We start from the raw sequence: 18629 nt of genomic DNA, 5'->3' as shown, positions 1-18629 counted from the left end.
TCAGCAAAGTTGCAGGATACAAAATCAATGTACAGAAATCAGTTGCATTCTTATACACTAACAATGAAGCAACAGAAAGACAAATAAAGAAATTGATCCCATTCACAATTGCACCAAGAAGCATAAAATACCTAGGAATAAATCTAACCAAAGATGTAAAGGATCTGTATGCTGAAAACTATAGAAAGCTTCTGAAGGAAATTGAAGAAGATTTAAAGAAATGGAAAGACATTCCCTGCTCATGGATTGGAAAAACAAATATTGTCAAAATGTCAATACTACCCAAAGCTATCTACACATTCAATGCAATCCCAATCAAAATTGCACCAGCATTCTTCTCGAAACTAGAACAAGCAATCCTAAAATTCATATGGAACCACAAAAGGCCCCGAATAGCCAAAGGAATTTTGAAGAAGAAGACCAAAGCAGGAGGCATCACAATCCCAGACTTTAGCCTCTACTACAAAGCTGTCATCATCAAGACAGCATGGTATTGGCACCAAAACAGACACATAGACCAATGGAATAGAATAGAAACCCCAGAACTAGACCCACAAACGTATGGCCAACTCATCTTTGACAAAGCAGGAAAGAACATCCAATGGAAAAAAGACAGCCTCTTTAACAAATGGTGCTGGGAGAACTGGACAGCAACATGCAGAAGGTTGAAACTAGACCACTTTCTCACACCATTCACAAAAATAAACTCAAAATGGATAAAGGACCTAAATGTGAGACAGGAAACCATCAAAACCCTAGAGGAGAAAGCAGGAAAAGACCTCTCTGACCTCAGCCGTAGCAATCTCTTACTCGACACATCCCCAAAGGCAAGGGAATTAAAAGCAAAAGTGAATTACTGGGACCTTATGAAGATAAAAAGCTTCTGCACAGCAAAGGAAACAACCAACAAAACTAAAAGGCAACCAACGGAATGGGAAAAGATATTCGCAAATGACATATCGGACAAAGGGCTAGTATCCAAAATCTATAAAGAGCTCACCAAACTCCACACCCAAAAAACAAATAACCCAGTGAAGAAATGGGCAGAAAACATGAATAGACACTTCTCTAAAGAAGACATCCGGATGGCCATCAGGCACATGAAAAGATGTTCAGCGTCGCTCCTTATCAGGGAAATACAAATCAAAACCACACTCAGGTATCACCTCACGCCAGTCAGAGTGGCCAAAATGAACAAATCAGGAGACTATAGATGCTGGAGAGGATGTGGAGAAACGGGAACCCTCTTGCACTGTTGGTGGGAATGCAAATTGGTGCAGCCGCTCTGGAAAGCAGTGTGGAGGTTCCTCAGAAAATTAAAAATAGACCTACCCTATGACCCAGCAATAGCACTGCTAGGAATTTATCCAAGGGATACAGGAGCACTGATGCATAGGGCCACTTGTACCCCAATGTTCATAGCAGCACTCTCAACAATAGCCAAATTATGGAAAGAGCCTAAATGTCCATCAACTGATGAATGGATAAAGAAATTGTGGTTTATATACACAATGGAATATTACGTGGCAATGAGAAAAAATGAAATATGGCCTTTTGTAGCAACGTGGATGGAACTGGAGAGTGTGATGCTAAGTGAAATAAGCCATACAGAGAAAGACAGATACCATATGGTCTCACTCTTATGTGGATCCTGAGAAACTTGGCAGGAACCCATGGGGGAGGGGAAGGAAAAAAAAAAAAAAAAGAGGTTAGAATGGGAGAGAGCCAAAGCATAAGAGACTGTAAAAAACTGAGAACAAACTGAGGGTTGATGGGGGGTGGGAGGGAGGAGAGGGTGGGTGATGGGTATTGAGGAGGGCACCTTTTGGGATGAGCACTGGGTGTTGTATGGAAACCAATTTGTCAATAAATTTCAGAAAAAAAAAATAAAAAAAATAAAAATAAAAAAAAAAAAAAAAAAAAAAAAAAAATAAAAGACTCCACCAAAAAATTGTTAAGAGATAATACATGAACTCAGCAAAGTCGCAGGACATAAAATCAATGAGCAGAAATCTGTTGCATTTCTATATACCAATAATGCAGCAGAAAAAGAAATCAGGGAATCAGTTCCATTTGTAATTGCACCAAAACAATAAGGAACACTTTCAATAAATGTTACAAAGGTGCCTGGGTGGGTCATTTGCTTAATTGTTCCTTGATTTCAGCTCATGTCATGATCTCATTGTCTTGAGATTGAGCCCCATGTTGAGCTCTGGGCTGGGTGTGGAGCCTGCTTAAGATTCTCTCTCTCTTCCTCTCTCCCCTGCTTGCTCTCTCTCTTTCTCTCAAAAATAAATAAATAAATATTTCAAAAATATCTTACATTTTTATAGAGCTTTACAGTATTTACCAAACACTTATCCACTCTTGAGGTAAGGCCATTAGGGAAACTTCTTCTTTTTCTTCTTTTTTTAATACTCAGATTTACAATAAAAGTTTTATTATTACTTGATGAATAATCCATTGAAAGTTTATGTTTATGCAAACATCTTATAGTAATAATGAAAATGTAAAAATCTAAGGAAGTACAACGTGATTTTGAGCATTTTTTTAAAATGGTAAAGATTAAGAGAAAATTTCTATTGCAATTACAAATTTTACGAATTTCAAAATATGAATTTAATGAAACTAAACTCAAGGCAGATAGAAATTTTGGATTCATGTCTGTAACTTGGGCTCATTATTCCATAATGTTCAGGTTTGGCCTGGGTCCTTGGCTGTCTCTGTTATAATGAGACAAGCAAAGGAGTGAAATTTAAGACCCAAGAAAATACGTGTGTGACACTGATTCCTGAACTTGTGAGTAGATAAGTTTGCTCAAAATTCTAGGTGCTCTTGGGAATTTGAATTAAGTTCTATGAGCAGGAAAACATGAAGAAATCATTAGTGTAAAAAACCACACAACCCATGTATATATTACACTTTGTAGTTTATAAATCACTTTCTCAAGCATTGTCACAATTGAATGTGTTTCTTTACATAGTTATTTAAGTCACATTATTTAGCAGTCAAAACATTTCAAAACATTCAGATGCAGCTAGTTAGTGTGGTTGCCATGTAGTGTGATGGCAAGACATTTATTAATTATACTTTATGTCACTATTAATTCTCTTCACAGGAGGTAGAAAATAGAAACCACTAGGAATCCAAGCCTTAGATTGGAGCAAACGAAACTCAAAAGATCCTTCTAGAAACACACTTATATACCCTTTTCCCATAAATGTGGTATTTGGGATGTGTCAGAATCAAGAATGAACTAGCAGTGAGAGGGGAAGAATATGGAAAGAGAATAGGAGGGAAGTGAAAAGTTACACTGATGGAGGAGTTGGTTCACTTTCTGAAGACAGGTGTTGAGAAGGAAAAAAAGAAGATTTAATTGCCCTTTTCCCTTGCTTGATACTGCCGTTTCTTGCAGTCCATAAGAGCATGCTGCCAATGATGTGTGTGTGTGTGTGTGTGTGTGTGTGTGTGTGTGTGTGTGTGTGTGTTATCCTAGTCTTGGTTTTTGACTGGCGTTGTGCCATTGGCCTAGAGAGTATCAATTGGCATTGTTCTGGGTAATGATGGAAACTGTATGAACTCTTTTCTCATACAGTCATTGCTGAACAGGCTCTCAAATGTCATTTTCCCCACACGTACTATCTTCCCTCCTATCGCTTCTCCTTTTCCTTTTCATTCATGTGTGTTGATCTCTGCCCCGCTATTATCCTTTTCCTGTATTCTATGATCTAAACAAAAACTTTTGGTTGAAATTCATGAACTTAAATATAATTTGCTCAGAATTGACAGACTTCTTCCTCATGTGCAGTGGTATTAATATTCACATTTATTACTGAATAAACATATAAGTTATAACCTTGCTATTTATTGACGTTCTATCTTTATTAACACTTTCTTTTAGTACTATTTCACATAACGAGTTGTGTGATAACTTAGTGAATTATTCAAGATCATCAAGCTAGTGATTGATACAACTAGAAGTGTTGGAGTTAAGACCCCGGCTACTATAAAAAAAATTCCAGTAAGGCAAAATTTTCCCTTCATTAAGCTAAGAGCAAAGAGGCCATCTCTGTGTCAGTGAAAACAGGGCTGTGAGATGCTGATAATCTATTATCAGCTTTTGTGGCCTGTTCAGGGGCAGAGGTGCATAGCTAACACCCTTGCCTTTGAATTGTGTGTGCCTGGTGAAAAAGGTGATTCTAATAAGCTGGAGTTTAGCAAGAGTTTTATAGGTCAGGTGAGCATAAGGGAAGCTCTCCTCAGTGACTTGAGCACATTTGTGGTTGTATAAAATCACTAGCTTAGATGCAACAAAAAACAATTCAATGTATTCCATTATTTTAATAAAGAATATATTTCAAGAATATTTTTAATTGCAAACATGGTAACACTTATTATGGAGCATTGACTCTTACCAAATTTATAACAGTGAGAATCTTTGCTTTTTCTTTGACTCAGTATCACTCCACAGAAGTAACTCTCACTATCAATTTAATGAATATCTTTCTAGGTATTTTTCTGTGTATATATAAGCACATGTAATACAGTATCATACTAAACTTACTAAAATGCAAACTTACTTTTTTCACATAACATGATTTTTTTTCATTTATACACATATGTATTTAACTCGTTTACTTTATTGTGTTCTCATTGGATAGATAATATAATTCATTCCATAAATATTTAGGTTACATAGCTTGTATTGCTATTGCAAAAAGAAATGGTGCAGTGAATATCCTTGGATAACAAATTAATTTCTTGTTGTATTTTTCTGTGCTGTAGATTCCAAAAAAGGAAAAATTCTGATATAAGGATTATTACAAATACTCTAAATGCAACTATGGCTTTTTGAGATACCAGTTTGGAGTTTCATCTGTGAAGATGAAACACATCAAAAAAGAATGATATTTTTTACAAATACAGGTATTTCTTATACGTTGCAGACAAAAGTTGCAGCAAAAATGGTTTGCTTCTATCTCTCCAGAAATACCAAGTTACATGTAACTAACAATTTTTATTATCTTCCTTGTGATGCTGACAGAAAACCAAGGTGTCAGCCAAGCCAGGCTAAAGTTTCAATGTATGGAACTATCCAAGAATACAAGTGATCACTTTGGTAGCTAGAGTCTCCTTTTCACTGGGTGAGGGTTGGTGAGTTCACTGGGTGAGGTCTTAAGAGGCTTGGATTTTTCCTATTTTGTGAACCAGTTGAAAATCATGGTATACATTTAATCTTTTTTACAGCCTTTTTCTTAAAGGAAGTCCTTATCCCATTGAAATCATTCCTCTTTCTCCTCTTTCAGGGCTGGGCGAGGGCTTTATGGTATTGACAGTATGCCAGATCTCCGTAGGAAGAAAACTTTGCCCATTGTACGAGATGTGGTAAGGAACTCCTGTTTCATTCTCTTCAGTTGTATGTGTTGCCTTTTTCTTTATCATTAAGTGCCATGCCTATCTGTATTTCATATAATAATACATATAAGAAGTTGGATTCTACCAAGTGTTGCATTTATCATTTCTTTAAAATCTATTAAATAAATGAAATAATTCTAACCTTTTGACAGCGTTTTTTTTTAAGCCTTCTTTCTTTTTCTCCAACATGGGGCTTGAACTCCTGGCCTTGAGATCAAGAGTTGTATGTTCTACTGACAGAGACAGCCACGTACCCCTTAGCCCCCTTTTTTATTGGTTAAAATTACAAACCAGTTTAAAATGGCATAACAATTGGGCAAATAGAAGTCACAGGGCATGCTAACTGAGCTGCTGCAACTGGGCTTTGATAGGTGCAATGTTGCAAAGGACCACAAGTTTAATGGGCACTTGGAGGCTTGTTTTGGACTTCCTCACCTTATGTCACTGGATTCTACTACTTTATAAAGCAGCAGATACTATTAACCAATTCTTTATTTAATTAAGATCAAATTTAATCACATTAATAAGTGATTCCACTCTCTGAAGAAAATTACAACTCTCAAGTCATTAAAACCTCATTAAACCTAAACATAACTCTGAATGACTCAAGCTCTCCTATAACAAAATATGCACAGGACCACCTAAAGATGCAAAGGATTGATAATGGTCCACATTAGACTATTAAAAACAAATAGCTTAACTGCCAGAAAACAAAGTGTTTTGTTCTATCATCCAAATTGTCTCCACAGTTTCCTGGAGGCAAATTCTTAACAGTTTATGACATGAAAATATGTTTTATCCCAGAGAAATAGAAATTTCCCTTTTAGCGGCAATTTATGCTATTTCTTATATCAGTAATTTTTAATTTTGCTATGAAAACCTTCATCTGAAAACCATCACTTGTGTTTGAAATTAGGAAAGATAAAATCTTGATTGGAAAGATCTTCTACTGAACAGCATGCTGTGTCTCTGTAGCCCATATTTCTGCCATTGTAGTGTGGATATTATTTTAAAGTGTTCAGTTTATTTAACATCATTATACTCTTTTCTCACCTTTCTTATGTCTAATTATTTACACTTTGTTTCCTCTGACACTTGGGATCTTCAGGCCATGGTAAGTGATTTTCAATTTAATATTTTCTATATTTCTGAATGTACGTTGTGCTTACTCATGGGATAAAAGAGGGCAAGATGGGGAAATAAAAAGAGACAGAAGACTGAGAAATTTGGGTTCTGCAAGAATTTAACATCTAGTTCTATTCTGAAAGATACACAAAATTATATACACAACAGGTATGAATACAGACTGAAATAGAACGCAAACATAATTTTAGAGACAATAGTTGTCAGAAATGGAAGATCATCTTGGCTAATTCCTTGGGCGTAATCTCTCTATAGGTTTACACAGAAGGGGTGGTGATGGATGGATAGTGACTTCCTCACTGAGGATTGCTAAAATTTTATCTGAGTTTATGGCTTTGTAGCTCCAAGGAGATAGATTTAAGACCAGGTGCAAAATCCCATTGTGACTTCCCTTTGTTCCTAATGAGATAACATATTAAACATTCCCATCTAAAACTTCGGGTTTCCAAAGTTCTCTACAGTTCTGCTGAGTGTATTATATCACACACATTTCAGGTAGGAGATATAATGGTTCTGTTTTATGGTAGGGAAACAAAAGGGACTTGACTTTTATTTAAAATTACTTATGTTACCAAGATTGAGTTAAGAAAACCAATCTGGGTATAATGGTTCTCACCTGATAAAGTGAACACTTAGGAAAAATATACTGCTTAGATATGAAAGAATATTCCAGGGAACTGTGAACAACTCAAGGATCATCTAACACCTGTGATTTGGGGCCGTCACACAGATCATCTGGCTCTGCACCAGTGGCCATGTTTTATGAAGAAATGTGATCATGATCACCTTGAGGAAAAACAAAGTTAGAGAAGTCTCTTGCTAACATGGAAACCTGGGGCTGATCAATCTGCCTTGCTGGACCTCAGTTTTCTCATCAGTTAAATGTAAGGGTTGGGTCTGATTATATAAGGGGATTGTATCAGCTTTAATGTTCCATGATTTCACATTCTGGATGAACTAGCTGACTACTGAAAATGGCAGGTGCCTATTGACTAAAACATGAACAGTGACAGGTTATATTCTTACATTTTCACATGTTGTTGAACAATATGTACTTAGCATCCACCTCATGTGCCAATAACTCCTAAATTCTGTTTATTTTAGACTCTGGCTGCCCGGAAATCTGGACTCTCCCTGGCTATGGTCATTAGGACATCTCTAAACAATGAGGAACTGGTAGGTGCAGAGTCGATTGCTATGTATTGATATAGTCCAGGGGAAGGCAATTCTGATTAAGCCACTCAGTTGTAATGTTGATTCCAAAATTACAGAAGTAACTGGCAACACGGGGAAAGTCTGACCCTAAACAAATTTCATCCAGACCTCAACTTCACTATCATACAGATTATCCTCTGTTGATCAAAAAAGCATATGCGCCTCTCTGTCTTTACAAATGTTATTCTGTCCTAATGCATTTTACCTGTAATTCTCCCCTTGAGAAAAATCCTGCTACATTTTTATATGATTCAAATTTTCCTCCCTTCTGTGGCTGTCCCAAACATCTTTCTCCCCTTGTGGCTGAATTTTCAGCTTCCTCCTTTGAGCTTTTTCTAGCATTTAATCACAACCTCCATACTGTAGTACAGCAAAAGTGAAGGTTGCTTGGGGTGAGTCCCATCTGTACCAGTAAATTAGCATTGTTACACCTGGCATTTTATCTAACTTCTCTGAGTCGATTTCTCTCATCTGTATAGTGAGGTAATAAGGCAAATTATTAAAGGAGTGGATACATTTTTAACACTTGGCACTGCTTAGAGTATAGTAAAACATAAATGCAAGCTGCTGGTTTTATTATTTAAAAAAAATTTTTTTTCCAACGTTTTTATTTATTTTTGGGACAGAGACAGAGCATGAACGGGGGAGGGGCAGAGAGAGGGAGACACAGAATCGGAAACAGGCTCCAGGCTCCGAGCCATCAGCCCAGAGCCTGACTCGGGGCTCAAACTCACGGACCGCGAGATCGTGACCTGGCTGAAGTCGGACGCTTAACCGACTGCGCCACCCAGGCGCCCCTGGTTTTATTATTTTTATAAGCAATTAACTTTATTATTTTGCATAAACCTTTGCTTTTAGACTGCTTTCTTGAGGGTAGCATTGTGTCCTGTTTTTTTGCTCTTGTTAAATACTTTCACCCCTATTGCTTAGTACATTATCTGACATGAGGTATGTACTTTGTAAATTCTTGTTGAATGAAAGAACCAACTGGTTAGAAAATACAAGTAGACTCCAATATCTAGGTCAAGAATTCTTGAATTTGGCTCACTAGAGTCACCTGTGGTAGCTTTAAACCATGCAGATGCCTGGGTCTATCTCCCAGTGATTCTGATTTAATTGGCCTCAGATGTGGCTTGGGTCTAAAGGGATTTAAAAAAAATTTTAGGCGATTCTAACGTGCAGTGGATGTTGTGCTGTGGTAACTCCTTCCTGCCCAGCCAGTCTGTTGGGTTTTTACTAGAGACAATTTAGGTGAACTAATACATTCTATAGGAGTGACACTCCTATAGTCCTATAGAATGTAAAGGACTTTGTCATTCCTATAGAAGAAAAAATTTGCCACTGATAATACTTGTTTTAAATCTCTATAGACTTGGCATTTAACACCATTATTTATATGTATATTTCACAGTTTCTTCTTCTTGTCACTGTGTCTTAAACCCAGAAGCCAACCTTTACTAGATCTCTATCCCAAACTCTCCCCAGCCTAGTGCATATCAGAAAACAAAACAAAACAAAAATAAAAAACAAAAAACGTCCATTTGAATATTTGGGTGCTACAGTAAATAAAAACATTTTCTCTTGTGCCAAAGTATTAAAAAAATGTGGCTGATTTTCCAAGGATCTTATTCTTATCTATTAGATTTATGATGACATGTAATATTTGAGTGTAGTTTGGATACAAATGAAATTAAACATCCTCTGGTACATGAAAATGCACCATATTGCTTGCTGAATCTTGAAGTGTCTAGTCTTGGGCTTTTGAGGGAGTAAGCAAGGTTGAGCGTTTTTATCATTAAACTCCTACACTATTTCTTTTTTGTAAATATGGTATTTGGTCTGAACCACAAATATTCATTCGTATGAAAAGTTAATAGGAAAGCGATAGAAATGAGAAGAATGCTATTACATCTTCTGCGGCCCTGGATAGGGAACACACCTTCACTTTATGGTTAAATTAGTTATTGATCTTCTCATCCACTTAAACATACATTTATTTCTTTAGTTTCAGAAAACTTATGTAAAAGACTTTTCTGTGTGGGTGTTGGGTGGATGAATAGAGTTCATCAGCTCTCCATGGAATTCATAAAGCCCATTTCCCTGGGGCCCGTATCTCAAAAAGTAAATGAAATATGACTTGTGCACAACAGGCATATTAAATGTCACTCTTGACAAGCTGTCACATTAAGTCATTACATCGGCAACTAACATAAATGCTGAAGCAAATAATTCCCACTTTTGGGTGTTGAAAACCTTCCTAGGCACCTTTAATGTGAAAGCATGAAATATGTGTCCTTTACATAAAGGAAAATGGCTTTGCCATGTGGAAAATATCACATGCTGGCACATCCGTTTTAATTAAAGAGATACATGGTAAAAAGTTCAGTCATCTCTTCCAAAGCATGAAAGGGCTCTCAAGTTTGATGTGAGATGACAGTGGGTCAGCCAGCACCACCTCTGTGGTCTCCCTGTGAGCAGTGGGTAAAGCAATGCCAGGTGCCCCCATCTATCACCATTTCCATCTTGCCCACAGAGACCTATTGGGGCTGATTGGAAAACTCAGTCTAAAAAGCCCTTAAGGACCATAGTTTCTGAACATTTCGATCTGACCTAATAAAACAAGAAGGGGTAACACTCTAGTATCCCTGTATCACAACAGTAGTATTCCTGATGCTGTACTGTTCTGCTTTGTGCTTGTTTTCACAGACTCAGTTTCCTGGGTGTGGCCCCAACAGTGGGGAATCAAATTAAAACCATTCAATAAATCACTGATTTGAGTGTCTATTATGTGTCAGGCATTGTTGCAGATTCTGAAATATGACAGTGAATAACTCTACTAAAACTCCCTGCCATCATGAGGTTTATAATACAGTGAGAAGGGAGCTGAGATAGCATGTTTTGCTCCCACTCTTGCTACAGGTTGTAGTGAAAGCTTCTTAACAGGTGGTAGTATTTAAATTGACAGTGTCTGATGAGGGTTATGGGACACTCAAGTAGGGTGAGGGATGCAAATCACCAAGCCTGGAAGGGATTCTACTACCCTCTTTATTCTGTCCCAGGTATTCACATCTAATTATGGTTAGGGGGCTGGTCTATTGACTTGCTTCCAGAAGTGTCAATTCTCATGAAGTTTGGTTTATCTAGGTGAGTGGAGGTCCTTTCAATGACAAGATCCATGCCCAATGAAAGAGACTTATAAGAACTAGGTATGGGAATAATTAGATCAGAACTGGGCCCTATTTTTAGCATAATACTGGAAAGATGACATAGAAGCAGTTAGCAGACCAGAATACCTGTGTGGTGCCTGAGGTTCAGTCAGGAAGCTGCAGGCTCACACTATGCCCAGGTACACTGACTCGGGACAGGAACAATTTCAAATCAGATAATTGAGAACTGAAGTGGCAGGGATCTGAATTTGAATTTCAGCTCTACCTCTATTATCTTTGTGAACTCATTTCTTTTCAGTACTTTTTGCCTCCCTAAGATGTGTTCACCTCGTTTGTAAAATAAAATAATACTTACTCTCCACAGTTTGTGAGAATTAAAAGAAAACATTGTCTTGCCAGCCAGAGCAGGTGGCAGAGAGGGAAGAGGAGTCGCAATGAAGTCTCTAGAGTATATGCTTTGTCCCATGCCTCCCTGTAACCTCCGCAGCTGCAGGTCAGATTCCAGGGTGTACTGATATGGAAATCCATGGTAATCACAAATTTAAAGGTGTTCTCTTGTTTGCAAGTCTTGTTATTGGTCCTGCGTCTCTCCTTCAAGAACACAGTCTTTGGTTTGAGAGAGATAGAGCTCCACTATTTACTAGTTGTAGGAACATGGGCAAGTTACTGAAACTTTCTTGGCCTTGACTTTCTTATGTTTGCTAGTTACATAAGATTTTTCATCTGTGTTTATAAATAAAATGCCCTGTGGTTTACTGTGTCTTTAAGCAATTTTGGCGTCAATAACCTACCTTTGTAAAATAAGTTGGGAAGCTGTCTCTTTTCTTACTTCTCTTGAATAGTTTGTGCACAGTACGTGTTGCTATGCCTTGAAAGATGGACAAACTTGCCTCTAAAACCATTGTGTAATTTTTTTGAGAATGGTTATTTGACTACTGAATCAATTTAATGTAGTAGTTCCATCCATGTTCTTTAAACATTTGTTCTTGATTCAGTTTTGATCATTTATATTTTTTCCAGAAAGTTGTCCTTTTTTTATCACCTAAAATTTCAAATTGCATCAAATTGTTCATATAATTGTATGACATAAAACTTGTGCTGGAGTGCCTGGGTGGCTCAGTCGGTTGAGTGTCCGACTTTAGCTCAGGTCATCATCTCATGGTAATGTGAATTTGAGCCCCACATCTGGGCTCTCTGCTGTCAACACACGACCCAATTTAGATCCTCTGTACCCTTCTCTCTGCCCCTCCCCTGCTCACACAATCTGTCTAAAAAATAAACATTCAAAAAAAAAAAGATTATGCCATTTCACCTTATTTGTATTTTCTCTCTTTTTAAATCAATGCTGCAAGAGATTTCTCTGGTGTTTGTTTTGTTGACTCCATATTGTTTTTTTTTCTATTTCATTTATTTTCTTATTTAGATTCATATTCTATTCTCTGTATTTACCATGAACCTACTTTTCTGCATAGTTCACTAATTTTGACTTTATTATTAACTATTGCATACACACAAAAGAATAATTACAAAATAATTGAAGAACAGTATATATACTTGTGTATCCATGACAGCTTAGGAAGAGAAAAAGAAATATTTAATAAATGATGCAATGATTAATATTTAAGTCAATTTAGAGTGTTTATTCTCCCAAAGACAAGCCGTATGAACTATTATTGTTACTACATTGTATTATTTTCAGAGGACATGGAATACAAATTTGGTGATTTGCATTTAATCGACTATTTTATAGTTTGGCTGATAATTTTGTAGGGATACCATATGAGCTCTTTTTGTTGGGTACATAAGTTTTGGGACTTCTATATTCCTGAATAATTTTCTTTCAACTTTGTTGGTAATCTTATTAATGTCTTAAATGTTTTTTCTTTAAAATATTTTCTCTATGCTATTAATATAGCTATACCAAATTGATAGATTCAGATAGAACTTTTTTAGTCATTCTTTAAGTCTTAACATGTTTTATGTGTATCTCACCTAGCTTAATTTTCTTTTTTTTGAATTTTTAATGTTTATTTATTTATATTAGAGACAGAGTGTGAGCAGGCAAGGGGCAGAGAGAGAGTGAGACACAGAATCTGAAGCAGGCTCCAGCCTCTCAGCTATCAGCACAGAGCCTTATGTGGGGCTATGAACCCACGAACTGTGAGATCATGACCAGAAATGAAGTCACAAGCTTAACCGACTGAGCCACCCAAGCGCCCCTCACAGAGCTTAGTTTCAATTCAATTCAAGAATTTGTCTTTTTACAGGTGAACTCAATCAATTTACATTTATGATAGTGTATTTGAGCTTAGTTCTATTCCTCTTTAAAAATATACTGTCTCTTTTTTAATTGCTTTTCTAAGGTTCTTTTGTGGAGGTTGAGTTTTACTTTCCCTCTCCTCAACAGATGAATTAAAATGATCTATACTGTTTATTTTAATATAGCAGATGTTTCCTAAATGTATCATAAATATACTTTACAATTTCTTTTATTGAAGTATAATTAACATACATTGCTATGTTAGTTTCAGGTGTATAATATTGATTTGACAATTCTGTACATTAGTCAGTGTTTACCATGATTAAGTGTCGTCACCATCTGTTCCCATACAATGTTATTACAATATTATTGACTATATTCCTTGTGCTGTATTTTTTTCATTGCTGTGATTAGTTTATTTTATAGCCAGAAGTTTGTATCTCTTAATACCCTTTATTTCACCCATCTCCCCACCCACCTCCACTTGGAATCATCAGTTTCTTCTCTTTAAGAGGAACAAGGTAGGGGTGTCTGGGTGATTCAGTCATTTAAGCCTCTGACCTCAGCTCAGGTCATGGTCTCCTCCCTCATGAGTCTGAGCCTCACATTGGGCTCTCTGCTGTCAGCACAGATGCTGCTTCGTATACTCTATCCCCCTCTGCTCCTCCCCTGCTCTTGCTTTCTCTCCCTCTCTTAAAAATAAATAAATAATTTAAAAAATTGTTAAAGAGAAACGATGTGTGGTTTTGTTTTAGTATGTTCATTGGCGGTTTTTTTATTGTCATCATTTTTTTAAAAAGTTTTTAAATTCCAGTTAACCTACAGTGTAATATTCGTTTCAGATGTGTAATACAGTATTCAACACGTCCCTGCATCACCTGGTGTTCATCACAGGTGCACTCCTTAATCCCCATCACCTATTTAACCCATCGCCTCCCCTACCCGCATTAACTGTCAGTTCTGTACAGTTAAGAGTCTGTTTCTTGGTTTACCTCTCTCTCTCTCTTTTATATTTTTGAAAGACAGAGAGAGACAGAGTATGAGTGTGGGAGGGGCAAAGAGAGAGGGAGACAGAGAATCTGAAGCAGGCTCCAGGCTCTGAGCTGTCAGCACAGAGCCCAATATGGGGCTGGAACCCTCACACCATGAGATCATGACCTGAGCCAAAGTCCAACACTTAACCAACTGAGCCACCCAGGTGTCCCATGCCTCTCTTTCTCTTTTGTTCCTTACTTGTTTATTTTTGTAAATTCCACATATGAATGAAATGATATGGTATTTGTCTTTCTTTGACTTATTTCACTTAGTACAAAGTCTTATAAGCCCATTCATGCTGTTGCAAATGGCTAGATCTCATTCTTTTTTATGGACAAGTAATCCCTTATGTGTGTAGGTGTACATATCTGTCTGTGTATACCACTCTTTTGTCCATTTATTAAACTTGCTTTCATTTCTTGACTATGGTAATAATGCTGTAATGAATATAAGGGTGTATATGTCTTTTCAAATTAGTGTTTTCTTTCTTTTTTTTTGTTTTGTTTTGTGAATATCCAGTAGTGGAATTACTGGATCATATGAATAGTTTCATTTTTAAATTTTGAGGACCCTCCATACTGTTTTCCACAGTGGCTCCACCAACTTACGTTCCCACCAATAGTGCATGAGGGTTCTCTTTTCTCCACATCCTCACCAACACTCATTTCTTGTTTTTGATACAAGCCATTCTGACTGGTGTGAAGTGATCTCACATTATGGTTTTGATTAGCCCTGATGGATGGTGACATAAGGCATCTTTTCATGTGTCTGTTAGCCATCTGTATGTCTTTTTTGGAAGAATGTCTATTCGGATCCTCTGCTCATTTTTTTAATTGGATCGTTTGGTTTTGGTATTGAATTATAGAAGTTCTTTATATACTTTGGATATTAACCGCTTGGATATATCATTTGCAAATATCTTCTCTCATTCAGTAGGTCATCTTTTTGTTCTGTCAATGGTTTCCTTTGCTGTGCAAAACCTCTTTATTTGGGTGCAGTCCCAATAGTTTATTTTTACCTTTTTTCCCCCTTGTCTCAAGAAACAGATACATAAACATATTGTTAAAGTTTATGTCCAAGATAATACTGCCTGTGTTTTCTTTCAGGAGGCTTATGGGTTCAAGTCTCAAATTAGGTCTTTTTGTTTGTTTGTTTGTTTGTTTACTTCTGAGAAAGAGAGAGAGAGGATCCCAAGCAGGCTCTGTGCTGTCATCGCAGATCCCAGTGTATGGCTCAAACTCATGAACCATGAGATCATGACCAATTGAGTCACCCATGCACTACTAGGTCTTTTTTTTAATATTATTTTTTAACACTTATTTATTTTGAGGGGGAGAGAGACAGAGTGTGAGCAGGGAAGGGGCAGAGAGAGGGAGACGCAGAATCTGAAGCAGGCTCCCGTCTTTGAGCTTTCAGCACAGAGCTCAACGTGGGCCTTGAACTCACTAACCCTGAGACCATGACCTGAGCCAAAGTTGGATGCTTAACCGACTGAGCCACTCAGGCACCCCTTAATGTTTATGTTAAGAGGAAAAGTGTACACGTACATGCGTGGAGAGGCAGAGAGGTTGACAGAGAATCCCAAACAGGTTCCTCCTCACTGTCAGTGCGGAACCTCACAAGCCCTGAGATCATGACCTGAGATAAAACTTAGACGCTTAACCCACTGAGCCACCCAGGTGCCCCTCACATTCAGGTCTTTAAATTGGTTGTGTGCATGATATAAAAAAGTGGTCCAGTTTTCATTCTTTACATGTAGCTGTCCAGTTTTCCCATCATCTCTTATTCAAGAGACTATTTTTTCCCATGGTATATTCTTTCTTTCTTTGTCATAGGTTGCGTTTATAGTTGTGGGTTTATTTTAGAGCATTTTTCCTGTTGTATTGTTCTAGGTGTATGTTTTTGTTCCAGTACCATACTGTGTTGATTACTACAGTTTTGTAGTGTATCTCAAGCTTTGTTCTTCTTTCTCAAGATTGCTTTGGCTATGTGAGGTCTTTTGTATTTCCATACAAATTTTAGGATTATTTTTTCTAGTTCTGTGAAGAATGCTATTGCTATTTTGATAGAGATTGTACTGAATCTGTAGTCTGCCTTGGGTAGTGTGGACATTTTAAAAATATTCCAATCTATGAGCATGATACATCTTTCCATTTGTGTCATCTTCAAATTCTTTCAACAATATCTTGTAGTTTTCAGAGTATGGGCTTTTCACCTTCTTGGTTAAATTTATTCTTGGTGCAATTGTAAATGAGATTGTTTTCTTAATTTCTCTTTTTGATATTTCATTATTAGTGTATAGAAACACAACAGACTTCTGTATGTTAATTTTGTGTAACCTTTACCAAATTATAAGTGTTAATATTTTTTTGATGGAGACTTGAGGATTTTTTATATATAGTATCATGTTATCTGTCAATAGTGACAGTTTTACTTCTTTCTTACCAATTTGGATGCTTATTTATTTATTTATTTTTCTTTTCTTTTCTTTTTTTTTTCTGATTGCTGCAGCTAGAACTTCCAGTACTATGTTGAATAAAAGTGGCAAAAGTGGACATCCTTATCTTATTCCTGATCTTAGAGGAAAAGTTTTCAGTTTCCCACCATTGAGTATGATGTTAGCTGTGGGTTTTTCATATATGGCCTTTATTGTGTTGAGGTATGTTCCCTCTAAACCCACTTTGAGAGTTTTTATCATGAATAGATTTTGTATTTTGTAAAATGCTTTTTCTGTATCTATTGAGATTATATAATTTTTTTACTATTCCTCTTGTTAATGTGATGTATCACATTGATGGATTTATAAATATTAAACTACCCTTGCATCCCTGGAATAAATCTTACTTAACCATGGTGAATCATTTTTTTAATGTATTGTTGAATTCAGGTTGTTAAAATTCTGTGAGGACATTTGTATCTATGTTCATTAGAGATACTGGCCTGCCATTTTCTTTTCTTTTTCTTCCTTTGTTTCTTTCTTTTTTTTTTTTGTTTGTTTGCTTGTTTTTGTTTGTTTCGGGGTTTTTTTTGGTAGTATCTTTGTCTTCAAACTTTAAAGTTAGTAACTCTGTCCTGAAAAAAAAAAAAAGATCCCAAAATTCTTAAGCTCTCATTACTAGCCTCAATGATAACATTAAGTAAAAGGTAAGTCGAAATGTCATATCAGAAAATGGTCTAAAAACCGCAAGTTTGTAGCCCATAGAGTTTAACTGGATCATCCTTTGGGCTTCCGTGGAATCAGCTTTCATAATTCTGGTAGTAAGTTCCTTTTTTTTCCCTCAAGCACCTGGAGAATCTATTTCATTTTAACCCTTTTACATATTAAACTATTTTTTCTCAACGCTTCACTATATCAACTCAATCTGCCACATTGACAGATCAGTTTTCCAGCACGTAAAACAAATACATTATTGATGCTAGAGTACTATTGGGAGTATCATTGAGATAACAAATGGAAAGCACTTCAACCATTTTAAACATATAAGTGTGTAGTAAATATTGTAGTTTTTATCATAATCTGCGTTTACCATACCACTTTCCATGGCTCCATGACTGGCCTTGCTTGGTTACACAAGAGGACAGTGAAAAGGATTCCTTTTAACAGAGATGACCTCCTTTCCTCTCTTATTTCTACAATATCCTAGCCCATCTTTCTAATTTCATGGTCTCTGTCAAAAGATTATCTGTATCTATCCCAAGTGGTAAAAAAAAAAAATAGACTTTCCATCTTAAAATGGTAAAAGTTACTCTCCAGTGAATGAATTCATATTTGTTTTAGTCTCTTATATTTAATAAATTACTCATCTCATACTACCTTTATTATTGTATACACTTTTTTATTGAGGTATATATGACCTATAACATATTAGTTTCCAGTGTACAACATAATGAATTAATATTTTTACATATGTAAAATAATCACTACAGTAAGTTTAGTTAACTTCCATCACCCAAACAGTTTCATTTTTTTTCTTTCTTGTGATAATTTTTATGATCAGCATTTTTAAAATGCACAGCCCAGTATTAACTATGGTCACCATAGTGTATATTATAATCCCATGATTTACTTGTTTCATAACTAGAAATTTACACCTTTTGGCCCCATTCACAAATTTTACTTACCATCCTCTGCCTCTGGCAATCACCAATCCGTTCTCTGTATCTGTGAGCTTGGCTTTTTGTTTTTGCTTTTGTTTTTGTTTCTGTTTTCTTAGATTCTACGTGTAAGTAAGATCATACAGTATTCATCTTCCTGTGATCTAGTTCACTTAGCACAATGTTCTCAAGATCCAACCATGTTGTTGCATATGGCAAGATTTTACTCTTTTATAGCTGAATTACATTCTATTAGACATACACACACATTTTCTTATCCATTCTAATGACACTTAGGT

The 18629-nt window shown here is 36.3% G+C and overlaps 1 protein-coding gene across 4 annotated transcripts in view; it reads left to right on the top strand.

Moving 5' to 3' along the window:
- UNC13C (unc-13 homolog C) overlaps positions 1-18629 on the top strand; it is a 617803-nt gene that overhangs the window by 243321 nt on the left and 355853 nt on the right. For 2 of the 4 annotated variants that reach the window (XM_043555383.1, XM_043555385.1), the window contains exons 9-11: positions 5307-5385; positions 6524-6529; positions 7663-7734. In XM_043555383.1, the coding sequence (XP_043411318.1) occupies positions 5307-5385; positions 6524-6529; positions 7663-7734 (157 nt within the window). The remainder of the gene's footprint in view (positions 1-5306; positions 5386-6523; positions 6530-7662; positions 7735-18629) is intronic. The other 2 variants (XM_043555384.1, XM_043555386.1) reach the window with 1 other exon arrangement.

This window comes from Prionailurus bengalensis, chromosome B3, assembly GCF_016509475.1.
Source record: "Prionailurus bengalensis isolate Pbe53 chromosome B3, Fcat_Pben_1.1_paternal_pri, whole genome shotgun sequence".
Taxonomy (NCBI): Eukaryota; Metazoa; Chordata; class Mammalia; order Carnivora; family Felidae; genus Prionailurus; species Prionailurus bengalensis.
The sequence above is the reverse complement of the archived record's forward strand: the minus strand, read 5'-3'. Positions and strand labels throughout refer to the sequence as shown.